Genomic DNA, 27,833 nt, shown 5'->3' with positions numbered 1-27,833 from the left:
TGAATAATCTGCACCTACTAATTAACACACTTATAATAACATTTCAGCTATTCTAAACCTCTTTTACTTTAATCACAATACTCCCCACTTCTGTGCATTCATGCGCAGATCAAATTAAATTTAGCACAGAGAAACGACTTCAAAACATCAACCTCGGCCAGACACTCTCCCACAAAAGAGAAAAAAGTTCCTTCACGGTGCACAAACTTACAGCCACACCCTCCACAGCACACAACAGCTCCAATTAACGCGTTTAAATGAAGCCAAGATGCTCACCGTAAGAGAATGTCAATGATGCTGCAGGTCTGTCCATCCGGGTCTGTTCGGACGCCAAATATGTTGCAAATTTCATATCCTGTTCGTGACGCCAAATATGTTGTATAATCTTCTGTCGGCCGAGGTGATGAAGAATGTTGGTGATGAAAAGATCTCCGCGGACACTGACTTGTTGCTGATATAATGCAGTTTTATTACAGAAAGAAAACAGGTCTAATTACGAGCGTATACTGCTTACAGCCCGTGTGATTTCAGAAGGCCCAGGGAATCCACGAAATCCACGAAACCCACGAAATCCACACAAATGAATTTGTGTTACCTCTTTTAAGAAAGCAGGAATGGGCGTTCTACTCCAGCCTTGGAGCAGACTCACATCATTCCATAAGGGTCTCCTAATGTGAACCATCTGGTCCAACTCTAAACAAGGGCATTCTCTACCATGAACACCTTGTGGGCCTCTGAGCCCATATCTATATTTATGGCTGTATCATTAAGAGCTGTAATGCAAAATAAACGACCCCACCCCCCCCCAAAAAAAATTCACCAGCCGCCACTGATATTGACCCGCTTACTGAAAATCAAGCTAAATGTGTAACGCCCTGTTCTGTGTCTGTTTCTTCTGTCTCCTCTGTCTCCTTGATTGTTCATTCCCTTCACCTACCCTCAGCCACTCCTGTCTCCTTGATTATTTTATTTCCTGCACCTGCCCTCAGCCACTCTTTTCTTGTTACTGTCTAATGTTGTACACCTGTTTCCCTCCCTGTATATTGTGACAATCTTCCCCTTGTCTCCTGGTGGATTGTCATCTTTAATTCTGTCTTCCCTGTTCTTCCTGTGCCTTGTGTTGCTCTCTAGCATGATTAGTTTGCATTCCTGACCCTGCCTGCCTGCCCTGACCCCGACTCTCTGCCTGCCCCTTTTTGGACCTTGTTGCTTTTTGGAAACCTTTTGCCTCAGTAAAGAGTGTTTTTTGTTATCCACACCAAGTCCTGTCCTATTCCTCTGCACATGAGGCAAAAGGTTTCCAAAAAGCAACAAGGTCCAACACGGGGCAGGCAGAGATTTGGAGGTCAGGGCAGGCAGGCAGGAGGAGACAGAAGAAACATAGACTCTGAACAGCGTGTTACAAAATGATTCAGATTGAAAGTAAACTTTAGTTATGTTTATTTAGAATGTTAAGATACATTCATTATAATATAAATGATGACCAAAGGCCAGCGCACAGTCATCCTCTTGGTGCAGTCATATGTATCTGCACAGTGTTATGTTGTAGTGCTTCTCAGCAACCATTTGGTATGTTTGTCCCCTCCCCTGATAAGTGTGGGTGGAGTTTTGTACCTATAATAAAGGTTCCCATCAAAATAGTATCTGCATTTCTCGCACAGGTGGGGTCGTTAGAAAGAGTGTGTGTGTGCGTATGAGAATAGGATGAAACAGGGTGTGTGTCATTCTCAAACAAACAGACAGTCTATTAGAAGTACTATAGTACCATATTTACTAGAAGAGACATGAAAGAAACCCTCACATTAGTGTCCCATGTCCAATAAAGGTGTATTTATGGGGAAAGTGAGAAGATAAGAAACATTGTTTTGTCTGGAAAGTGTGCTTCATGTAGGGTGATGGGCACACAGCGGGATAGAGATGGTTCCCATAACAACCACCTAATTCTATTGTTTAAAGTTTGAAATCTGTACATTTTTATATATAGGGGTTTGAAAAGGGTGGGTGTGTGTTTGTGTGTGTATGTTGAAACTTGGTGGGAGGGAGTAAGAAAGACTTTCCCATATTTACAAAGAAATAAATGTTCTAAACTTGACACTTCTGACCTCTTTTAGCCTTCATTTTTACTGCCAGGTCAAAATGACACCATCTCTGTTTTATAAAACTGCAGGGGGGGGAGGTTGCAATTACATGATATATATATTTTACGTTGATAACACTAAATAAGGTAAGCGGAAGAAGTTGTATACAGAGTAACTACTTAGAAATATTTTTCCTAGATTTAAAACTTTGAAACGGGTCAATTTGACCCGAAACATAGCAGGTGGTAGAAGCATTCCATGACTTCTTGATAAAAAATTATTTCTGGTTTTTAATCATCTATTGCTCTTGATATGACATCATATTTTACCCATTAAATGGAACTTTTATTGACTTTTCTAATTCCCTGGAGTCTATAGTGTCTGGTGTAAGGTGTGTTTGTTTTTCTGGGAAACGTGTCAGCAGTAAGTCTTAGTAATTCACTTCAGTCTTAGAAATATACAGCTCTTCTCATGGAGCATTCATCTCCTTCTTCTGCTTCAGCACCTCCCCCTCACAGGTTGTCATTCTGGAAAACACGGCTGCCAGTTCTGCTGCTTCTACTAGAAGCACGGGAGTCAATCATCTCTTACTGCTCTTTCAAGATGTTATAGAATCACCAAGTGTACCACATTCATAATTACATACCAGAAATCAGATTGTCACTGTCCTCCAGTTTTCTCTTGTGGATCAGCTGTTCAGTCTTAGTTGCTTCCAGGTCCGCTGTAGTGGCTATCAAATCCTCTTCATTTGTTGTCAGTTTGGCATCATTTACTAAAAATACAGAGGCTTAGGATTTAGTTATTATAAGCAACGTTATTTTAAAATAGCATTTCATGGCTTAATTAAAATATATTTATTGTTTGTAATCATCTATTTCCACTGATATGATGCCATACTTCACTCATACCCAGTCCACAAAACATTATTGGCTTTTCTTATGCCCTGGTGTCTGTGTTGTCTGGTGTTGTAATGTTTGTTTGTTATTATTTCTGTGGAAATTGTAAACAGTAAGTTGCAACAGGCTTCACAGATCAGCTCGACTGTTAGCATTATTCTTTTATGTTTAATCTCTGAACTATTTCATTTTTTCATTAACAGTAGCTAATGTAATAGTTTGTTTTCTGTTCATTTACTAAAATAAACAGAACTGAAAGTGTACATGTTGATTTTTAACAATATTAAACCAATAAAAGCCAAAGCAATTCAAATATATTTAGTACATATAATTACGTTTTGAATTAACTTCACATTTACATTGATTTTCACAATGGTTTTCTCTTAACATGCCATTGATTCAGCCAGATGTTGAGTTTATTTATAATGTGCATAGCATTTTGATATTTCACTGATCAAATGAAGAAGCAAGAACATAATTAGCAGGAAATAATACACACCCTACCTAAATATTACAGATCAATACCTGCGTTTTCTTTCTCCACTTCAGCCATTCTTTCTTGAAGGAATTGCACTTCATCCTTGAGCACCGTTATTTCCACATTTTGTTCCAGTAGCTCGTGTTTGATTTCTGTCAGCTCTTCCAAAATGTCTGTGTTCGGCGTATCAGTCACCGGTTCTGGGAGACCTCCTAATTCAGTATTTCCTTGAATTGATGTCACACACAGACAGACCAGTAACACCAGCAGCAGAGTGTCCCTCATTGTGAAACCTCGACCCTACAGAAAAAACACTCTGAAAATAAATAGAATCAGGTTTTTTTTAGTGAACTTGTACTATAAAACTGTCTCCCAGTGACCACAGGTGCTGTGAGTAAGAGCAGTCAAAGAAAACTCTCATAAATTATCTTGTGCCAAGTTGTCACTAGAAGGTCATACATGACCATATTTAGACAGGTAGGCTGATGCAATGACCACAGCTATTTATACAAAAACAACCAGCCATGCCAACACCAATGGAAATTACTTCAAAGGATAAAGCACCCACAAAGAATAATGTAACATGCAGTTGCGGTATTACATCTAGTCAGTTATTGTGGACATAGTTAGTGCTTTTCTCATAAACATCATCAATTAACTTGTGTATGCAGATAGCTGCACATTTACATGTTTATATTGTCTGAATTAATGGAAAAGCCTTGACAAGGTTTCAAGCCATTGACATGAGTAATACATATGTCTCTATTTTATGTTTTTAACAACAAAAAGCAATGTTTTTTATGATCTCAATCGTTGTTTTCCTGATGTCATGAAAATATCTCGGGAAAATGGCGGGGTCAAATTGTATTCTATAATTATAAAGTGATATTATTACTGTAGGTCCACATTTCAATATAATATTTTAACTTTTTGTTTTTTTTCATTTGGGAAGGCGCACTTGCCATGGTTTCACGTTACCTATCCAGTGAGTGTTGATGTGAGACAACGCCAGTGAAACCACTGGGCAATATCTCTATATGTATTTAATTAAAAACAAAAATCTGAACAAAGTGACCAGCCAGCCTTCCACCTTTTCATCAGGCCCATGCATATGAACGGCAACTCCAAAAGAAGCCATGAAACCGTGTAATCTAGTAAAATTAGAGTAATTATCTTCCTCCTACCTCTTGTCTCCTTCATTACCTGTGCTCATTTTATCTGCGGCAGACAGCTGGCATGAGTGTGATTTTAACCTGTCTGTGTGGCATGTGGGACAAAAAGAGAGAGAGAGAGTGCGCCACGTGTGTGTGTGTGTGTGTGTGTGTGTCATATTGTTGTGTGCATTCGTGCCGCAGTGAGTGTGAAGATTAAATAACACTGCTATCACTGATAAGCTCATCATTCAAAGCTATTGCAAGTGATGTAAAACAGATGAGGGGACACAAGGTTACACAGTATCTATTTTCCATTACGTTCAAGAGGTGATAGAGAGAGACAGGATGAAGCAGGGAGCTTGACAGTGATTACATCAAACCAATATACTGTCAGAAATGGGAATGACTGTAAAGGAGCCCATCAAGGTCTCTTTCTACCAGAACTGGCTTGTATGATGTCATTCAGACAAAGCAGACGCCATCCTCTAATATTTTTGCCGAAATTACATTAAAGTTAATGACTTCCAACCACAATACCAATGCAATGTCATGTCATTGTATTGGATTCCCTGACATATTAATGTGTGTCCTGGCATGTGTGCGTGTGTGTTGCATGTGTGTGTTTGGGCATGTTTGACCAGTATTGCCCTGAACAAGGCAAAAGTCGTCACACACCACCACAGGTGGCCATCTTGGCGCTTTTTTTCTTTGGCCACTATCATGATCTCGCACACTAATGCATGCACACAGTCAACCGGCTAAGAAAGATTAATTAGCGTATCCTAGTGACGTGAAAGCCAGGGTGTCCCTGTGCATTCTGGGAAGAAATAAGCAGCGTGAAACAGTGCCTCATAGATGGTGAAGACAAATGCAGAAACTGACACACAAGAAGCAAATGCACAAACAGACACACACACGCATACTCTCACACAGAGGTCCAATCAAGCTACGGTATGCAGAACCATGAGTAAATAGACTCTGATAAAATAAATGTCAACGTGACCGTACCTTGAACTTTGCTACACTGTGTCCTTACTATCAATGTATTACAGTCAGTGAAGCAGCGAGTGGAGCCAAATCAAAAAGGTAGACAATGCAGCAGATGGCCACAAGAAGAGAGGAGCATGAAGACAGAAAGGTTATCGGGAAAAGTGAAATGCAGAAATATTGAAAAGGTAATAAAGACGGAGCAAAGAAAGAAAGAAAAAAAAGAAAAGAATTAGGGACAGATAGGGAGGCAGGGAGGGGAGCTGAATAGAGATTGGTGTCAGTAAGAGGTGATGTATAGAGGACATGGTGATGAGAGTGAGCTGGCTTCTCTCTCGGCTCCAGTGGTAATGTCCCTTTCCAAAACATCACTCATATTTAATGGAGCACAGCTACAGAGAAGAAAGTAGAGCACAAAACCCACATGCAGGAACACTACTGACATATGCAGACAACGCAACACATTACAAACTTGACCACACAGAGGGCTCAGAGCTTGCATGCGCAGATAGAGAACCCACACACACACAGATACACACACACACCTACACACTCACTGGTACTCAGACACAAACAAGGTTCTCTGAGAGTTAATGGAGTTGAGACACAAGGGCCTTGAGACTGGAAACTGCACTCGGCTTGGAGAGGGGTAGAGAGAAAGAAGCAGTGAGTGGACAAACGCAAAGGAGAATCGAGGAGCTTTGGCATTCATATAGGAATGCGTGGAGAAGTGAAGAAAAATGTGGTGGAGGCCGGAACATGGTCCTCAGCTGAGCCTGTTTTACCTGGGGCTGAAGCCACATTGGCCTGTGAGCTGAGATGAACAGAAAAACACAGCGGTGCAATTATTGTGTGTAAAAACTGTTTTATGACAAAGTGAAATGTAAACAGAGAGAGAGATAGCAACACCTCACGGACCAAAATGGTATTTCCTTGTTTCATCACTTACTTACCCATGATGAGTCACTCTTTTTCTTAAACCCTATTCACGTCCTTAACATTTGCCATTAAAAAAACTTAACTTTGACCAAGAAAGATGACACTGTTTTGAATGTGGAAAGCTGCACAAATAAATGTAAGAATGTGTTGGTTGACCTTATTAGATTATATTTTGCAGGAATCAGTTAATTAAAATTATTGGAGTCTCATTAGAAATTATTCTGTTCCAAGAACTCAGTCAACTGAAACTAACTTGCAAATAAACGTTATCAGTGTGTATTTTTTGACGACAAATTGTATCTCTGTCCCCCTTCAGGTTCAAGCCTTAACGACGGCCAATGGCACACAATACGTTTGGTCGCCAAGGAGAACTTTGCTATGTTGACACTAGATGGCGAGGAGGCATCTGCTGTGCACTCTACCTCACCTCTCACCATCACCACAGGAGGAACCTATCACTTGGGAGGTAAGAATCACCCCAAGAACATCGCGACTGTGGCTCAGTGGTAAGCAAAGTTGTCCCTCAATCAGAGGATCTGCAGTTCGACCCCCTGCTCTGCTAGTCCATGTCAATGTGTCCTTGGGCAAGACACCTAACCCCAAATAGCTCCCGTAGCTGTGACTACGGTGTGTGAATGTGTGTGAATGTTAGTTAGTCCTGATGAGCAGGTGGCACCTTACATGGTAGCTCCTCCCATCAGTGTGTGAATGGGTGAATGGTGTCATGTACAGTGTCAACGCGCTTTGAGTGGTCGGAAGATAAGTCCAGGTCCATTGACCATTTACCACAGATCTGACAAAAACATTGTAACTCTCCCTTCCACCTCCGTTCATTGTTATCACATCACATTCCTCTCCGGTGCCCATCCGGATGGCAAGAGAGCCGTCAGAGTGTAGGATGTTCGTGCTTTACGGATGTTAAAATGCTCTAGAATTGGGACATGCTATTTAATCTGTTATGTTTGTCGAGAAATGTATTGGTGTTTGTCGACTATGAAACCAACCTGATCTCACTCCCAACTTGTCAACTTCGGACTCTTGGTCCCCTTGGCTTCTGAAAGTGATGCACAGAGGCACCTTTAAGCGTCTGTATGAGAAGCACCGGGCTTTCAGCTAACTCCAACCCATCCGTGTCCTTATTGGATGGCTAGACCAACTGCTGTTTGTGTCCAGTGTAAAATGTTAAATTATTCTGCCTTAGTTTTGTTACAGAACTTATGTACTTATTAACAAGCTAGGTAACACGAAGACTTACATGGTAACCAGGCCACAATCTTTTCCTAAACCTCACTAAGTACCCTTCTTGCATAATTCCAACGTAGGTATACAAAGAAAAAACTATGTAAAGCCATTTTGGATGTTACCTTTTAAATAGAGACTCTATACTTGTAATTAACAGAAACTGCACTTTTCTGGCAATTTGTAATTTGTGATATTGGGCTATACAAAATAAACTGAATTGAACTGAATTGAACATGGAAGTTAGTTGAACAGACACTTTAGGTGGAAACGGACACCCAGGCCCACCCTTAAAGCGCCATAGTTTGCAGTGCAGGGCCACGTACCAGGTCTTGACGAGTTGGGGTGTGAAGTGCCTTGGCAAGGGCTTCGTTAAACTTATTAGATGAACTGTAACAACATAAGTCTTATCCGTCTGTGTGTTTGCAGTTTAAATATCTCTCAGAGTTCAGGAAGTTGCTCATTCAGCAAGAGCACAGACACAACTAGACCACCAGATAGATACAACCAGTGGGAACACACACTAACACACACTAAGCAGCTACAATCTGTCTGAATTAGGAAGACGCCAGGTTAATGATGCCAGACACTGCTGTCCGTCTGTTGGAAGATGGTCCGTATCTAAGTGTGCACATGTGACACTGGGTGTGTATGTGTGTGTGTGTGTGTGTGTGTGTGTGTGTGTGTGTTGGCACCTGTATGAAATCACAGTAACTGAGAGAGATAGGCTGGGCTCAGATAGCTCCATCAGACCTCTGTCCCCCTCTCTTCCTCTCTCAATCAGAGTACAATCTCCTGCATCAAGCAAGACCATTTACCCCGGGCCAGTCAATAAATATCATAACACCTCACTCACACACTCACACTCACACACACACACACTCACACAGACAGACTTTTGTATTGTATGTTGTCCATCTTAACTCACCTCTGCTCTTTAGTAAATCACCTTTAAGCCCATGATGGCTATTTTATGTTGTATTATTTATAAAAACTAAGCTTCTGAGGATACTAAATATGCTAAATGCATTTCATTCAAGAAGCATCCAAAACTTGATACATTTTCTTCTGGATTTCTCCTCACTTGAAAAAATAAATCTTTTATTATCGCTTGACTTTTTTTTTTCACTCCATCTTTCTCCGTTTTGATCCAATTGGGGATTTATTGATTTTACTAAGCTGAGTTGGGGAATCAATAGTGGCTGAGAGGAGAGGATCTCTGTAATGTCTTTAACCCTTGAAGAGGGCAGAGGAGACAATCGTAGTGAGTGAGAGAACGAAAGAGTGAAACTGAGGAGAGGACAGATGAAAGATAGGAGTAGAGATAATGACTGAGACAAAAGATACAATATAAAGACATGTATAGCAGGTTTATAAGCAAGTGCAAAGTGAGAGAGAGAGAGAGAGATCCTAAGGAGCTGAGAGGAATGGTGACATTGAGACATCAAATCCTAGAGGCAGCACATGCATGTCATCAGACGCACATACCTCACAGTTTGAGAAAAAAAATCTAGTGTGTGTATTTCATTTGCATTCACACATGTATGCATCGTTACAGTCGTACACACAGAAACACACCGTTCAGACAGAATATCCATAGCATTTATTCAGAACATCTCCTCACATTCTGCTGCAAATTGTCATCCCAGCACAGAGGTAACTGAATAATATAGTGGGTGAACAAAAGATAGTTTAGCCTTTGACTTGCCCTCAATTAGTCTCCTAGATCGTTCAGCTTGATGAGTCAGAGAGGCCAACCGCATTAAGCTGTCCTAAAGCTCTTTAACCATCTTCCATCAGCACTTTCTATGAAACTGTTCTTTCAGTGTGCTACTCAGTATTCTGAACAATCCATATTTTATATACAGAATGAGGCTTTGTCTAGGAGGCCGTCCACTTCCAGCCTCGTGGCTTCAAGGCACCAATCTGATGTGTTTTCTTTGGCAAGAGTCGTAGATCAGTAACCACGTTTTTACAGCCTGTAGCCAAAGTCATGTTGAAATTACCTTTTAATCTGACGGTTAACATTAGAGATGGGTATCGTTTGGGTAAAATTATATTTTTAAAATGATGCTGGTGCCTAAGCGGTGTATGAACCGATACTTTAAAAAAAAAAGAAGAAGCACAAAACGACGACTGACGACATTAAAGAAAGACTTTTTCTGTTATTGCCAAGGCAAAATATTTTCTTCAACCTGAACAATATATTGACTGTTTAAAAGTATACCATACATCTAAATAATACAAAACACTTGACTTCAAACTACTGATTCAAACTTTTTAACTTCAAACTGCACAATATAATTATAGAATATAAGAAATATTTTAGAAATACAAAACAGACACACACTCTGTATATAGCTTCAAATTTCAGCAATTATTTTGCAGAAATATGAGCACATTTGCCTTTTCTGTCTATATGTGACACCTCTCTTGACTAATTGCATATCCTGCACACCAGAAAAACCTTCTCAGATGGTGTTGATGAGGCCTGAAACACAGGTATGTGTCTGAAAGTGCAGACATATGGGGAGGCTGTCTGCCTCATCCTCTACAGGGTCTGGTCCTGATGGGGTTGAAGGCAGACTTTTGTAGATTTCAATCTCTTTCTGGACCTGTTCACCGATGGAGAGGGCGCCTTTCTCTTCAGTGGCCGTTGCCTGAAGAAGCTCTCGGGCCTCATCCTCGAACAGCTTCTCTAGCGTTGACTTCTTGGCACGCTTGGAACGGCAAATACATAAAAGTAATGATTGGACAAATGTGCTTCAAAAGAAATGCATTCATTTGAGATGTTTCATGATTATAGACTTACATGTTTCTCTTGCGTCTTCTCCTCCTTATGGTCATAGACCTGAAGGCCCATTGGAAGCTGTAGAAACAATTTTGCACATATAAATATTATATATATATCATCAATCAATATCATAGACAGTGTAACATTGCACACATGGGAAACAATGATGAGCATACAATACCTGTTCTGTTGCTGAAAGAACTCCACCAGAATGCGTGTTATCTCGTGTGCCACCACTAGGCCTGTCTGTGACTCATACACAGCATTGGTCTTTAGCACCTCCTGCTTAATGTGGCCTTGACTGGTGTAGTGTACAGTAACTGTTGAAGAGTGATCCACCCATCACATGTAATAACAGCCTTATTAACTTGTGCTAACTCCTGAATAACACGTTTCTCAACATGTTAGAAAATACATTTTAATATATTTATTAGTCGTTTTGACGATTTGTATTCATGCAACAGATTTTATACAAATATTGTTTTCACATCACTTTCATGTTGTACCTGAATTATGGAGATTCCACAGTGGAAAAAGAATGCATTACCTTGACCACACATTTGCTCACAGACCTGTGGAGTTCCTCCACCGTGTCTTTCGTTAAATGAGCCTTGTTTGCCAAGGTGAAGCTGGAGAGACAAAACTCTAAACATAAATTATGTTAAATACGTTTACACACAACAGAAGCATCACTGCACATGCCATTGTTAGTTTCATTAACACAACACTGACCGTACACTATTATTAAATTCCTTAATTTAATTTATTTTATATAGCCCAATATCACAAATTCAATCCACGTTACGGTACTAACCTGAGTGAAGGCTGCTGTTGTCATCATCGGTGTCCATGTGTTCAGGGTGACCAGACGCTCAGACCGCCCGCTGCTGTGCCCGGCTCACGCTCACGCAGCCAGTGAAACACGGTGCATGCCTCTGCTTTCAAGTGGATGTTATGCGTTGCCGGATGTTTCATTACATTTGATTTAATCCCCCTTTACACGCAGTTATTGTGTTGCATTTTCTGCATGTCGCGTTGTTTAAATCTTTTGGGGGGTTTTCGTCACCCAACCCTGATTAAAATGACTTTACTCTCCGTATACTCATTTTGACAATCGCTTTTTGACAATGTTTTTTTGTTTTTGTTTTAAGCTGTCCTCTCTTTATCTTATTGTGATCCATAGTGTTTGTCTGCATGTGAAATGCTTTTGGGTTCGAAGTAGCCGTCCCTTATACAGGTATGGGGTGAGTGCCGTTGTAGAAGCATTGCTTGAATGCCAGAGTAAAACTATAGTTTAAAAATGCATAACATTAAAGGCAACTTGTTCATTGGACTTGGACTAAAATCACATTAATTCAGCAAATATATCCTCTCGGCCCACTAGATGTCCGTTCTCTGTGTTCACTGGAAAAGAATGATTGTTGTTCATAGACCGCCCTGAAAATGGAAACCAAACAAAGTGGATCGGATGGAGTTGCCAGGGCTGCACCGAATGTCATGCCTCCCTTTGTGTGCAGGAGAGCAAACACTTTTTGGCCAATTGCCGTCACTGAGGAAGTCTATGCTGGTGGTGTACTACACACAGCAGTATGTATAAAAAGGATATATCTCACTTCCTGTGAATTACTCCCTCTTCTCCCTGTTCCTTGTTGTGTGTTATCAGTCTTCTCTCGGACGAGTTGTTGCAATCTGCTCTGGTTGATTTCCTACACTCGAGCCTGCAACATACTTGCACAACACTCCTAAAAGAGAGAATGTTATTGTATGTGAAAATAACGGTACATTATTGTTAATTTGCAGGCAGCAATGTGCTGCAAGTCATCCAGTCTGCAGACAAAATAATTGCTTATGTTTGTTGTAGACTGACCGACACTGATGGGCTATACAACACTGCTTTACTGTGTTTAGTATAGCATCAGTATTCATGCTCTGTTCGGATTTTAAGTACACAATCCAACCTCTGGAAATGTATTAATGTATTGATTGATTTTCATCAATGCTTGGTACAACACACTCTTGTGTGCTGGGCTTTGATAATATATTCATGTACTCCACTGGATCCTGATCTCAGACCAAGACTTCAGGAGAAAAGCAGCGATGTTAGAAGTGTTTGAGATTGAGCACAGCAGCTGCTTCAAAGAGAGTCAGACCATATTAACCATGTGTGTGCAATACGGTGACTTAACCGCAAATTATTTATCAAAAGATCTGAAGTGGTCTGCTTCTTGTGTGTGGTTGTGTGAATTGTGTGTAATGTTTTGACAAAATGAGGCCTGTGATCAAAATCGTGCGAAAGCGATCATGAAAAGAACCGTAAGAAAACGTTTTTAAACATTAACAGAGCTGCTCAAAGGCTTTGGATACCTTTAACACCATCAAGGTGTTATGTGAAGACAAACATGCTGACATTGAAGCAATTGCGTAACTTTATACATAAATGCATTTATGTTTAATGCATTTTGATGACTGTGTGATGGAACATTACACAGCTCAAATACCATTGTCAAAGAGTTGGAAGACTAAAATATGCATGCAATGTAGTTCCTTTCTTCACTTTTCTTCCTTATTTCTGTCAACTAGTTGAGCTGTGTTTATGCCAATTAATACAGCACTATTATAGTAATTATCATAACTAAGCTTTATTTAAAAAAGATATATAGGCAACATTTCACTGTGACATGTCACTGCTTTTGTTTTTCATGTACTGAAAATACATATTCCTTAAGAACAGTTTTCTTTGAGTTCAGTGGCAATAAAGTTAACATCCAAGAACGGTGCTTTGGATAAAATTGCCCTTTTTTCTGATTTTGTGGAATTAAAATTCACGTTGCACTGCCTGAACCCAAGGTTACAGAGTTACAGGAAATTATACTTTGGGTGTCAGAGAAAGGAACAGGTTTGGCTCTGATCCTCTGTCATCCTTTCTTCAACTATGCCCTTTTTCTTAATTCTCTTCTCCTCCTCTGTTTTCTTTTCGACGCTCCCCCCCCCTCTCCCTCCCTTATTCCTTTCATTCTCTACAATTTCTCAGTTTATCTTCTCTTTTTCTTTTTTGGCCCTCATCCTTCTCTTTCCTCTCATCCCTCTTATCCTCTTTAACCGGGTCGGCCCGTCTCCTCTCTTCTCCTCTCATCTCCACCCCTCTATGCTTCAAGCGTCTGCTTTTAGAAGCAGCCTCCTGAACCCAAAGCCTATTTTACGGGGAGTAGTTTCTCACTCCTGACGCTGCGCTTAGAGAAATTAGGAAGTGACTGACACGAGACATCCGCAAATTGAATTTCTCAAGAGGAAAGGTAGATCCTCACACAAACGCACATTTGAATACACAAGGCCATAAAGTTGTGCTCTTTTTTCAACAGGAACAGGGGATACATTGATACTTATAATGCAAGAGTAGTCAATTATGGGATGTTCCACCCTGAAGCATGCAGGTGTTTGATAATTATGAAAAAAACCGAGTTATGTGTGTTCTTGATTCGTCAACTTCATTACCAATTTCATAACTCAACAACTCCAAATGTTGTATCAGCATTTCCTTTGTCATCATTTCACACATTTATTTTATATATATAAATAAATGACATTTTAGAGGTCTATTTAAAGTCTTCAACGATGCTTTTCCATTACCGTCTCCAGGGTACTGTGATGCAAAACCTCTCTGACATTTTAAAATAAAGCGTTATGATACCTCTTACACTCGAGTTGGTTTATTCGGTTCCTCAACAATGTAAAAGTGTTCACTAGGAAGTTAAAAAAAAAGAGAATACTTTCCAACACTTGCAAAGATAATTAATACTGGCATTATATAAGTAATTGTAATGTGTACCAAACCTCCAGCTTCTACATTCTATATCTTCTTCCTCCTTATCTTAAAGTGTGTGATGAATCAGACGTTTAACAAAGAACAGCCTGAGATGAGCAAAATTACATACACATTTATTTTTATACAAAATACCCCTCGAATAAATCTATTAAAATAAAATACAAAATATTGGTGCCAGAAAATTACAATACAAAAAATATAGGAAATACTTTTTTCTGGATTTTCCATTTTCTCACAATTTGGTATAGCAAAGTATTCAGGTTTGGGCTCTATAATGTACACAAAGCTCTGGTGAGGGCAACCCCAAAAAAAGGAAGAACAGTCACATAATGTCAGTGTAACTTAGCAAAGCTATTAAAAGACAACAACCTGATTGATTATATATATTTTTATTATTGGGACTTAACAACCTATAAAATATATAACAATAATAATCCTTCCATTTTGGTTTTTGAGACCCAACCACTGTGTAGCCAGTTTAGTTGCCCTTAAAACTATAACTTCTCAAATATTTCTGGTGTTAACCAGATGTGCGGATGAAATAGTATTCCTGCAAATGAGAAAAGTCTCTACTGGAGCTGAAGAGGGGAGGGTTGTGTTCAAGGTAACAACAAAGAGTTTGATAGGTGGGTACTGCTGAAGAGAAATCAGGTCTTTTCTGGTGTCCTCCAGAAAACAAAGGGTCTATAACAATGGCGTTAGACTGTTCCCATACCTGGTACCATTCGAAGGCGAGGTTTTAGACCGTTTTCAGGCTCAAAATTAGTGACAAACAACAAGGAAAGGGAGGGACCGTAACGCCCTGTTCTGTGTGTCTTCTCTGTGTCCTTGATTGTTTCATTCCCTGCACCTGCCCTCAGCCACTCTTGTCTCTTTACTGTCTCATGCCGTACACCTGTTCCCCCCCCCCCCCCCCCCCTGTATATTGTGCAAGTGTTTACCTTGTCTCCAGCTGGATTGTTGTCTGTCTTTCGTGTTATTTGTGTGTTTTCCTGACCTGCCTGTTTTGACCCTGCCTTCCTGCCTGCCTGCCTGACCTGACCTCCGATTCTCTGCCTGGCCCTTTTTGGACTTGTTTACTTATTGGAACCGTTTGCCTCAGTAAAGAGAGTTTTTGTTATTCACATTGAGTTCTGTCCTGATCCTTTGCGCATGAGCTCTTGCCCCTTACCGCCTGTGACAGGCAGACCCGGAACAAAATTAGTCATCTGGCTATATTTTATGTTGGTTTGAGAACATAAGTCATTATTTTGATGTATTTTACTGCATTTGACTCCTGTATATGGATGTATTGAACACCTTTAGTGAGATAAAGTGAAAGAAATAGTGTGTTCCATGAGAAAATCACAATGTTACACGCAAATCAGTGATGCTCCATTTTGAGATTCGCCTCAACTAAATAAACTATATACTAAAAAAATGTCATCAACGACCAATAAACCATTAACACATATACTGCTAAAAACACATCTGAACCAATCGCACAAGTGTTTTATGTGTATTATGCCATTCTATTTATTCAAATAGGCCATATGGCTAAGGAGATGATCGGAAGTTAGCATGGGTATAGCCTATTATCCATTGTGTGTGGAAAACAGGCTTGGGCTGTCATACTACATATAATTATACAAGCTCCCAATCTCCTGTGTCCTATAGCTAGCTACTCAACTTTTACCGTAACTTGCTAAACACTGGCTATGCACTAGCCTAGAAAACATGCTCGCGTCATTTGCATTTTACCTTGACAGACAATCTGTTGAACTTAAAGATCTGAAGACTGAACTCGTGAAAAATGTTTTGATTCATGGAGAAAGTATTTTAATTCCAAAATTACTCCACTCTAAAGTATTTTGTTACAAATTTCATTAGATTTTTTGTCGGCCCTATCAAATACAAATTACAAAATACTCAAAAGTAATTGAGAAACGTATTTCAAATCCAAATAATAGAAATACTGGCCATCTCTGCCTCCTCGGTGTATGGCAGCCATGCCCACTGAGTGAATAAATACGATACACCCGCCAACAGCACAGAGTGCTTTAGAATGAGTCTTGTTTTACGATATAAAATAAGTCAGTGAATACCCCCCCACCCCCGTAAATACTGTGGTTAGTCGGTCAGGTTAACAGCAACAACGCTCTTTTCCTCTAGGTGGTTTTGTTTGAGCCTAAACTTCCTTGTGAAGAGTATAAGGACTCTATGTATGTGACGGGCATATATCAACCATGCCAGGTAGAATACATACGGTGCTCGATTCGCAGTAAGGTTTAACACTCGTGAATGTTAAGTTTGTTTAATGGTTTTCCATGGTCTGTTTCAAGGTTGTGGTGTGTTTTATTTATACATTGTTTACAGTCAGGGGAAATAGCTCAGCAACCAATAGCAGCAGGTGGTTAATAGATTAGCACAGTTTTTCCTGGTGTGAATTTGGGAGATCTACATATTGTGTTTGACAACTAATTTAGTCTCCCATGAATATGTTTCTGAATCACAGCCTCAAAATATTTGTTACATTTTTCCAGCCAAGCATGTTGGCCGATTTCCAGCCTTACTCTCCCTGAAAATGTGTTTGGATGTGGACACAAGTGTTCTGTCGCCTGAGAGCCGGCTGCGCCAGTCAGGTGGTGATCAGGTGGAGCTGGTCTGGTCTCCTCGTTGGTATTGAATAGGAAGCTCTTTGGGCGCAACAGAGGGGCTGTGATGGAGCCAGCAAGACTGCAGGGGATTATTGCTGCTGTTCCACATCACGAGGGGTTATGAAAAATAGAGCTTTTGTGTATAACACAAATTAAAGCCACGCAGCATTGTTGCTTTCAGGAAACAAAATAATCACATGTGTTCAGGCATGCTTAGCTTGAATTTGAGCTGTGGGTGTCTGTGATTTGTTGGGCATGTACACATGTATGGCCACATCTATGCTTTGTTTGCCAAATGTTTGTATTTGTTTCTCTCCAGATTATTAATCTTGGTCTGTTTCTTCCTTTGTTGGTCAATGTGGCTGCAATGCAGGATTTTGAATGATACGATGATGCATTGCCGGTCGTGGCTTTAGAGCGACAAGAAGAGGGAAAACATGCTGCTTTGACCGAATGTAAAGCATGACTTCTGGCAGGATGAACACCAGTCTTATTAAGCCATTTTAGTGACAGTTAAGTGATATAATTAAATGTTGTGAATTTCTCAACATATCACACAGTATCAAGATTAATTCAATCCAAAACTTTGTAATCAAAATAAACGCACCCAGAAAAACTAGAAACCTTCAGTAGTAATACCTTTGAAGTGCTTTGTTTGAATGGGCAGTACTTGGGCTGAATCACGTGACGACCAAAAAACAAGAAAGTCGTTTTTTGTGTCGTTAAATTGTAAAAACTACCCATCAGTGGTGTAGATGGAATAAAAGAGAAACCACCTCCTATAGCTTTTATGCCTTACCTGTTGGCTTTCACGCCCTTATAACACACTTCCAATCACCCCTCCGTCGTTCCATGCATTGCTCTGTTCCTTTTCTCTCCCAATCTGTCAGGAAGGCTGCATTTCATATTCATTCGTATGCAATCCACGGCCTACAAAGTGCTGCCAGCCAGCTGTACTGTGCTCTGGTTCCCTCTCTCCCGCTCTCCTATTTCTGTCTCTTTCCCACTGCTCTGGAAAGACAATGGACAGGTGTGGCAGGAAAAGAGGCAGATGGCAAGGATGACAGGAGACACTTTTTCGGAGAGGAAATTAAAATCAAAAAATTTTAAGAAAAGAATGAATCCAGCAAAAACACACATGCAGGGACACACATTTTTTTTCCAGAGTTTTTGTGACCTGTGTCCTGTCTTATTTTGAAGTCCCTGTCTCCCTGTCCTCTGTTTCCCTGCACTTCCTGTCCCTGTGCTTGTCTGCCCTGTCCCTGATTGTTTCCTTCATGTCTGTTTCCCTAGTGGGTCTCAATTGTTTCATTCCCTTCACCTGCCCTCAGCCACTCCTGTCATGTGACTCTCATGCCGTACACCCGTTTCCCCCCGATATATTGTGCCTGTCTTTCCCTCGTCCCCTGTCGGATTGTTGTCTCCCTTAGTGTCCGTGTGCCTGTTGTTTGTCGTGTCTTGTACCTGTCTTAATTAGTGCCTTTGAACCTTTTTGCCAAGTAACAGAGAGTTTTTGTGTCATTTACCTGGCGTCCTGTCTGGTTCCTCTGCACATGAGATCTTTTCTCACCCGATCTCTGACATTTTGCTGGCATAACTGCCAGCCACATAAACAGCAATAATTTCTGGAGCACATGAACACACACACACACAGTGCATATGCCCTGTATAATAAGCCTTTTTGATGGTTTAGCCTTGAGACTAATAGGCATGCCGGAGGGTGTGATGGCTTATAACATCCCGATGATGGAGATGTCATTGAGCCACAATGTTTTATGTGTGACCTGTGTGCTTGTGCAAAGATTGAATTTCAGGCTCTTATCTCCTATATAAGAGTGCATGTGCATTGCGATAACACCTGCAAATGTGCAGACTAAAGACAGATTGATACATTGGCACACCTACATTCGCACACCTACCTATCCATGCACTTTCATTTTTGCAAATGATTTAGGACACACACACTCACACACACACACATTTCTGTCCTAGCCTTGTCCTTGTTTCAGTCAAGGCCCAGTGCTACCTCTGGACGGGCCATTGACTCTTGCACCTCATAGGAGTATTGTATATAGTGAACCCTATATGTCCTGTAGTCTATTGCAGCCTTAGTGCCGGTATTAAGGCTAATGGGCCTTGTGGATAAGCTCTAAAACATGCTGACTGATGGAGGTTTGTGGCTTTAAAAATCCAAATAACAGGACACTTGCCAGGTATGTTGTTCCTCGTCAAGGATAATATCATCGTTTAGTCTGATGTCTACTTCTACAGGTCATCTTTTCATAATGTGTATCAATCTATCTTTTTCTTGTTTATCGTCCTACATCCTTTCACCTCTTTCTCTCTGGTCTTTGAACACATCCCTTTGTTTCTGTTTCCTCTCAAATTGTGTTCTGAATTCAGTTTACTCATCTCCAGCTCTCTGGAATTTGTAATTGTAAAAAAATCCATGATGACGTTTTTTGTGCTTTTGTTTCTTTTGCTGCTTTCAGGATATTTTCTCCAGACGCTGTTCCCCCCCTCCCAGCGTACCTTCCAGGGCTGCATGCAAGCGATCTTGGTTGACGACCAACCCGCTGATTTGCACGTGGTGGAAAAAGGCACTATGGGAGCCTTTGAGAACGTCAGCCTAGACATGTGTGCAATCATAGACAGGTAAGAATGATAATTCCTGCATGCACGCACATTCATAGAATCATTTATGAAAGAACATTTCAGCTAAATGCAAAGCAATAATAAGTGTCAACAATCAAGTGGTTTTAAATTGGGGGAGTCGTAAAAATAGTCTCTGAATTCTTATCCAGAGATGTATGACTCAGAGCTCTGGGTGTTGTGAGTGTAACTGTACAGGACTATGTTTGTGTGGCAGCGTTTCGTGTGCTTGTCATTCTGATAAATGGATAGAATTGATGCCAAGGATTCCCAGGGTAAAGGGTAAGTGTGTACACAGTAAAAAAAAAAAAAAAAGAGTAGGTTTCATCCTTGGAAAATACTGTATGATCCTAATCAAACATCAAACATGAGCCACTCGTTTCTCAAGTATAACAGAGCTGGATATTCTACATGTCCAAATGTTGGCAGACTGGAAACTTGTGACAACTTGTTGACATTCCAATTTATGTCTTTGTCGTAGACAAGACAAACAAACCGGGATGAATTGTTCATATGGAATCATCTCTGCCTTGTGCTCGATTGGAAAGCTTCTTTCCACTAAATCTGATGCCAGGGTGCATTGTTGTGGACCGTCTTAATCTTCAGGGATTAGGCCTAATCCTATAATAAATATAAATTCAGTGGATTTCAGTCATGCAATGGCCAAAAAGATGTCAGCGCTAATTAGACACATTGAGTATGCATTTCAAGATAAACTTGAGAAGGAAGCTGCAATTACTAATTGACTTTGCGCTGATTGGAACAGCATATCTCGTATCCCAAATGATTTTTTTTCAAGGTCAGGTTTGTGAATAACACTTACCCTCATCAATATCCTCACCCAGAGAAGTAGACAACAACTGCCACTGCTTGATTTAGATCAATTGTGTATTAACTTCTACAAAGGTCTGGGATGCTTACATTTGGACCACAGCTTGTGACATCACTTGGAGCTTGTTTGCTTAAAACAGCTGCCTGTATTAGCTATAGATAGTTCTTTGATGTTTAAAAAAAACGCATTTACGAGTTGAGCGACAGCAGGGGAGTCTCAAAAATACGTGCACAAATGTGCAGTGATCCACAAACAAATGCAGTGCAATCCACAAATATATTGATATAAATCCACAGACAAATCGACAAATCCACATAGAAATGCATAAATATATTTGTGATTTTTCTTTTACATTTATATAAATGGTAATTTATTTACGTGTGCATTGGAATGTATTTGTGAATCGTCCTGCATGCATTTGTAAATTGTAAATCTTTGTGTTTGCGTGTGTGGGTCTCTCTGTCTGCTTTTGCAATTATTATAACTGATCCGACCCCATACGTTTGTTTTGCTTTGTAATGTGAAGTAGAATAAAAAAATGGTTTTCCCAGAATGTGAAGCATTAGCAATGCCGATAGCAGGCTGACTCAGATCTGCATCGCTAACTCTTTTGAAAATCCTAAGATGTCCTAAGACAGTGTCCTACCCTTGCTTTTCCCCATCTCTATTACTTCAAACATGTTGTGTATCAGCCCTGCACTATTTGAGGTGGACCCTGTCCTGCCATGGAAGATGAATGGGTCCAGTGCTACCATGTAACTAATCAGAATGTTTTTGAAGGCAGTTCAAGAGCCCTGTCTGACCTCCTCTTGATCAATGCCGTTCCACTGTGGGATTCTGTTTCAGCTGAGATGGTGGAAGAAGTAAAACACGGGTATCTCCACCGACATGAGGGCAAGGCATGCAAATTCCCATGCTTCACAATGTCACTGTCATTCTGTAAGAGCACTGCAACACACACAGGAAAAAGCATAATCATACTGAGGCACTCTGTTCTCTTTGAATATTTCAAATTCATGTTGTGCATATGTAGATAGTGTCCTCCAGTGCTCATACCTTGCTGAGCATAAGTCTTTTGCGATAGTCGGTGCTTGTCAATCGCGGCCCATTGTGACAGCACGTAATAGCCCACTGAAGCTACAAATCACCGTTACATACACTGATCACCGGTATATTATAATTTTCTATTTCATTTATGGTACATGAAATGGCATGTTTATAAAGTCATAGTTTTTTTTGTCATGAAATGGCAAGCAGATACATGTGTAGTAACGTTTCCTAAATGTCTGTTTCTGCACCAGTCAACACAGTCAAAGCCACAGAGGAGGATGACTTTTTGCAAATGTAATTTTTATGCAGCATAGTTACAACATAGTTACAATACTGACAATATTTTCCATTCATATGAACACAGCAGCACTCCATTGCATATGCTTTGTACAAAACCGAGCTCATCCACTCATAGGAAAAAAAGTGTAAGTGTATGAAACAGTATATAGACATAAACAAAAGAGTCACAATTAGAGTCGCTCCACTCTCAGTGAACTCACAAGCTCACAGTTTTATGTCAGATTCAGAGTTTCAGATTCAGAGTTTCTGGAGGTTCGATAGCGAATGTCTCGTCTTCCTCTGTGCTGCTAAACTGCCCGACTCCATACATGACTACAGAAGAGCTCCGCATTTTAAAAGGACCCCTGCAGCTCGTATGATGGTCTTGGTTTCCCCCTCCAGCTGGCTTTCCTCATCATATCTATAATCACTCAAAGTTGTAAAAGGTAGTGTTTATTATTTATGTATTCATGCTTAAGTGCATACGTGCGAATTTGTGTGTTGAAAACCCAGCTCTGAGACTACAGTGCCTCGGGATCCATCCCCATTAGGCCTGAAGGCAGATCAAACCGCAGAGCTTAGATCTGAGTTGGTATTAAAATTTCAACAAGTAAAACAGTGATGCCTGAAGTGCTCTGTGCTTACTACTGTATTCACACTGAGAAGGATAACCCTTTTTACATACACTGCAGTACATTTTTCAGGGTTCCTTTCTGAAATGTAGAGTGAGACTCTAAAAGAAACGCACTTCTACAACTGTCATACACATTGAGAATCAGCACGATAAACCCCAATTCTGTCACCTCCTAAGAATGTGTTCCAGTACAGGCAGACATGCACTAAAGTGGTTCCCATTGACAGTTGAATGCTGTTGGATGTGACGGCCCTCGCACTGTCCTGGAGGCTGTGGTGGCCAACCTCAGCAGGCATATGGTTGACATGGCCTTCTAGGATATGAAAATAAATTGTTTTTGGTTTTAAATATAACCTTGCGTGGACTTCCGCCTTGTCTCAGCCAGTTTGTGACAAATGTCGGCTCATCCGGGGTGAGCCTAGAGGGCTTACTCTCATCAGTTCACCAAGTTCACCGTGTGTTAGTTCCACGTTGTGTGGCAAATCATTTTGATGAAGACAATGTCGACTGGTTTCAAGAGGTTTGCCTCCTGCTTCTGGTGGAATTAGTGCATTGGTCCAGATGTGTTTTGCATTATGAAAGGTTCAATTTACTTTCATAATCTGTTGCACTGTTCATACTGTACATCACTGTACTGTTAACCAAAAAACATGGACAAATTTGATGTGGGTTTCATCATATGCATTATCATATATTTGTTCTCTTTTCAAAGTTATTGCATATCCAGCAAATGTTTAAAAGCGCTCTCTCTTTCTTTAGGTGTATGCCGAACCACTGTGAGCACGGCGGCCGATGTAAACAGACTTGGGACAGTTTCAGCTGTACCTGTGAAGGAACAGGATACACTGGAGCCACCTGCCACACTTGTAAGAGAGTTTTGTGTGTGTGTGTGTGTGTGTGTTTGTATGCCGTTGTGTGTTATTTGCTATCTCCCGCCCCCCCTTAACTTGAAAACCACCGTGTTGTATTCCTTGAGCGTTTGTTTGACTTGGCCTTCCTCTGTTTGCCTTCGAGTGATTTAAGCTGTTTCTTCTTCCGAAGCCACAATCCTCAGCAGAGGGACAGATGAACTTTTGAAGTGTTCAGAGGCCAGGCTTTTCTGACTGCGTTGTGTTCTTTACTGACCTGACCAAAAGGATGAGCACAAAGAGATCGGAGTCTGAAAGCCCAACAAAAAGCCAAAAGGTTTTTCCTTCAGGCTTAAATGGAGAATGCCATCCCTCCTCCCATGTACTCCAGACATTGCTTTCTAAGAAAGGATGAGAGGGGAAAGTGTTGCCGATATTGTGAATGTGCAACGCAAAAGAACACATTCATTATAAATGAAGTGTGAGTGAATCTGAAGAATGGAGTGAGTGAAAAGGACATTGTTAAAAATACAGCATGGCATAGGGACAGGAGTGTGATGGAAATAAAGCATGGACACTAATAACAGAAATATGAAATTTAAAAAAACACAACATATATTAAGATTTCTTTGTGTGATGACATATTCATCTATATGTGTTTGTCAATATATATGGAGTACAACTTCACTATTTAAAAATAGCTGAAGGCACATTAGTGACCTGGAGTTAGATCGGCGGACCATCCAATAGAAGACAGGATGAATAATGCCTTCTGTTTAAAGTCTGTTGTGCAAGTCTCCAAACTGCAATGTAAGTGCTAATAGTAAGCAAGTACTTCATTAATCAATCTGTGGATTTGAAGTATAAAACGTTTGCCAATTCTGAAATGCGAAGCTTTTCTTTTTTTATAATTTTAAGTGTTACATCTTTGGGTCTTGGACTGTTGTTCACTTCTATTTTCTCGTACACAACCTACATTTGGCTTTGGCTGCATGTCCATTCAATTATTGACTATAATTCAGTGTTGGTGAAGGTTACCGTGGTGCATAGGTGTTACGTCATTCTAATCACATCCGCTCTCCAGCAATGTCTCTTGACTTTCTCTGTTAGCCTTTGAATTTCTTTCTTGTGTGCCACCGCTGTGGAGTCGGGCGTCGTGCTGCTAATTCAGCTTCTTTTGTGTTACAGCATTTGACCAAATGCTTTGAAATATAAGTAGTGCCTCACAATTCTATTCAGATCCTTGTGAGATGGTTCAGCAAGGTTTTGTTTGAGAGGATATACTCTCTGCAAGCAACTCCATCACTCAACTTATGGATGAGCAGAGGGGTATCTATGAGGAAAATACAGATAATTAAGATGTTAGAAGATGTGATGAAAGAGTAAAGGATTGCAGAGGGGACAGTAAGAAGAGACATGCAGAACAGAAACCGTTATAAAGAGGTTAAACTAAAAGGCAGAGATATTCATTTTTTTAATTATTCATTATTAAGGCCGTGAATGGTGTCTCCTAAATTAATTAGTTTCCATCCAAGTCGCGCACACATATTTATCTTTAAAGTGCAATTGTGGCCAATTATTACAGACATAAACATAGTACATATTAAACATATTAATGTGTGTAAATGCAGTGGGCTTTCTTTTGGGAGGTGTATCATCTTGTTGTATTGTTGTTATTGTGTGCAGCACATCCTTGCAGTATAATATAATGAGTTACACTGTAATTCCTAAACCCACACAAGATATCAGAAAATAGTTTTGGCTACTGTACTGATCGCCAACCTCCGGACATAAAATGAGAAATACGCTTGTGTATTTACAAGAGGATTAACCCGTGTAATTTTAGACTTCAACATGGTTATCATTGTCACCACCCTCAGTCCAAACATTTCAATTTTAGTAGTAAAGTTATGTCTCTATTTCCATCCATTTTTCAACAATGCTGTTTAAAATCACTGTAATAAAATAAAGATATTTCCAAGATCAACACAACTGAAAAACAATAGTGTAAACTCAAGACCAACCAATCTCTTTGTAGGTGTCAAACAAATCCTTTGTTATAAATTAAAACATATTGTTGTTCATTTACATTTGTTGTACTTTTCCTCAGAAACATCAAACATTTAAACCTGAAACGAAAGTTAATTGTCACTCAGTCATGTCCAAAATTTCATTTTTGCTTTGTAGTTTTTAGTCTGGTCTATAACAACCATAACAACTTTGGTGGCGATGCATTTTTAGTATTGTTTCCTTCTCTTCCGACTGCTCATTTGTCTCCTTCTTTCTTTTCGTCCCGGCACCACTTTTAGCTATCTATGAGCCATCATGTGAGGCCTATAAGCATCTTGGCAGGTCCTCTGACACCTACTGGATCGACCCTGATGGCAGCGGACCCCTCGGCCCTTTCAAAGTCAATTGCAACATGACAGGTTTGTGTGGGAGAGCCTGAAATCACTGTTCTGTGTGCATGTTTGTGCTTGTGTATGTACAGTATGTGTGTATGTATTTGTGTGTGTTTGTGTGTGTGTGCGTGTGTGTGTGTGCGTTTTTGTCTGCGTTGCATCTACTCTCTGCAGCCTCAGTGACCTGTGAAGGAATAACACTCTCCAGCTCTTCTCATTCTTCACTGTAGACAGCAACACTCTTGACCTGCTGTGCTTCGGGTTTCCATGGCGACCCGGTCACTACGACTGACATCTAACTCTGAAGAAGCTACACACACACACACACACACATATGAAACTGATGTGTTATGCAAACCTCAGAGTGCTCCAACGGTCCGAGTGACATTTCTGTCACTCATACACACACACACACACACACACACATACCCATTCTGACACATGCACCACTCCAACTCTGCACACACACACACACACACACACATATGAAACTGACGTGTTATGCAAACCTCAGAGTGCTCCAACGGTCCGAGTGACATTTCTGTCACTCATACACACACACACACACACACACATACCCATTCTGACACATGCACCACTCCAACTCTGCACACACACACACACACACACACATGCACGCACACACACACACAGAGTGGAATAAGTAATCTGGAACAGAAATTTAAAAAAAATAGATTTGGCACACAAGTGGTTAACACCTCCAGGTCGCTCGTGTCGTCATTCACCCAAAACAGCGGAGTCAGACTGGCAGCAGGCGCACGTAACAGCAAGCTGCTGTCTGAGAGTGTTTCTATGTCTACAAATTTCGCTGCTTCACTCATCTGCTTCACTCTTCTGGGCTAAGCCCCAGATGTATCAAAATCCTAGAGATGCCCCTGGGTGGAACCCAGAAGGGATGTTCTCATCAGGTAGTCTTACAATACCATAAAGACAAGGAGGTGTGTGTGTGTGTGTGTGTGTGTGTGTGTGTGTGTGTGTGTGTGTGTGTGTGTGTGTGTGTGTGTGTGTGTGTGTGTGTGTGTGTGTGTGTGTGTGTGTGTGTGTGTGTGTGTGTGTGTGTGTGTGTGTGTGTGTGTGTGTGTGTGTGTACTACTGCATATAAGTGGTCTGTTCTTTTTGTGAAAAAATAATTCCTAAAATGCTCCCATGTTTTTGTGTGTAGAGGACAAAGTGTGGACAACAGTTATGAACAACCTGCCACCCAAAATTGCAGTGACTGGCTCCAGTAGAGAGAGACGCACCGTCTTACAGGTTAACTACAGTGCCTCTATGGAACAGGTAACACACACACACAAACACACGCACACACACGCACATATGCAGGCATTGTTCACAGAAAGTCTTGGATTATTCACAGAAAGTCAACCCCCAAAAATGTATTAAAAAGCAGAATGGTTTTTTTTATGCCTGCCATCAAACACTGTCTTATACTAAGTAAAAGTGCTAAGCTATTCCTAAAAAATACAATGGGTAGAAAGAAAGCAAGATTTGTGTGTTTTCATGTAATTAAAATTGTCCGTACATTGACACCTAGTCTACACTGTCCAAAACATATGTAATTTGAATATGTTAATCGTTCAACGGCATTCAAATGTATTGTAACAAGGAGTCTGGGCGAGCAGAGCTTTGCATTGAGTTGTTTGTAAAGTTTGCCCGGTGCTAAGGGAGTGCTCTTTAGAATCTATAGAAACTTGATTGCTCAGTTTCCATGGAAATATATCAACGAAACTGTAAAGAGTGAAGTGAGTCATTTCTCCCTCTATCTTATAATGGCCGTAAATACACAGAGCTAATTAAGTCTGTAACTATTTTAACATTTATGCTGTCACTGTTTTGACAAACCAACACCATCAGCTGCATCATATACTTATTTTCAGTCATAGTGTTTACGAGATTGTATATAGGGTTTACTCATTGTATGGTACGGTATGTGATGACTGAATTAAACACTGCTATACTTTACTAAATAATTGCCAAAGACAGTATGAAGAATGTGTTCATCTATCCCAATATCTTTAGATGGTCTTTATCAACAAATCCCTTTTGTCATTTAGATGTTTTTAATATTTTGTTTATGCTGACTTATTTCCA

The 27,833-nt window shown here is 40.4% G+C and overlaps 2 protein-coding genes across 4 annotated transcripts in view; one reads left to right on the top strand and one right to left on the bottom strand.

Annotated features, from left to right (window-relative positions):
• Nucleotides 1–3,863, bottom strand: part of LOC130206228 (girdin-like) — a 35,564-nt gene extending 31,701 nt beyond the window's left edge. The window contains exons 1-2 of one of the 3 annotated variants that reach the window (XM_056434087.1): nucleotides 3,500–3,863; nucleotides 2,725–2,850 (exon numbers count right to left, since the gene is read on the bottom strand). In XM_056434087.1, the coding sequence (XP_056290062.1) occupies nucleotides 2,725–2,850; nucleotides 3,500–3,737 (364 nt within the window). In that variant the 5' untranslated portion in view covers nucleotides 3,738–3,863. The remainder of the gene's footprint in view (nucleotides 1–2,724; nucleotides 2,851–3,499) is intronic. The other 2 variants (XM_056434086.1, XM_056434088.1) reach the window with 2 other exon arrangements.
• cntnap2a (contactin associated protein 2a) overlaps nucleotides 1–27,833 on the top strand; it is a 217,510-nt gene that overhangs the window by 86,145 nt on the left and 103,532 nt on the right. The window contains exons 9-13 of the mRNA XM_056434085.1: nucleotides 6,849–7,027; nucleotides 19,531–19,679; nucleotides 23,231–23,337; nucleotides 25,629–25,748; nucleotides 26,905–27,020. Of these exons, the coding sequence (XP_056290060.1) occupies nucleotides 6,849–7,027; nucleotides 19,531–19,679; nucleotides 23,231–23,337; nucleotides 25,629–25,748; nucleotides 26,905–27,020 (671 nt within the window). The remainder of the gene's footprint in view (nucleotides 1–6,848; nucleotides 7,028–19,530; nucleotides 19,680–23,230; nucleotides 23,338–25,628; nucleotides 25,749–26,904; nucleotides 27,021–27,833) is intronic.

Source organism: Pseudoliparis swirei, chromosome 16 (genome assembly GCF_029220125.1).
Source record: "Pseudoliparis swirei isolate HS2019 ecotype Mariana Trench chromosome 16, NWPU_hadal_v1, whole genome shotgun sequence".
NCBI classification, from domain to species: domain Eukaryota; kingdom Metazoa; phylum Chordata; class Actinopteri; order Perciformes; family Liparidae; genus Pseudoliparis; species Pseudoliparis swirei.
Note: the sequence above shows the minus strand (reverse complement) of the source record. Positions and strands in the feature narration are given on the sequence as shown.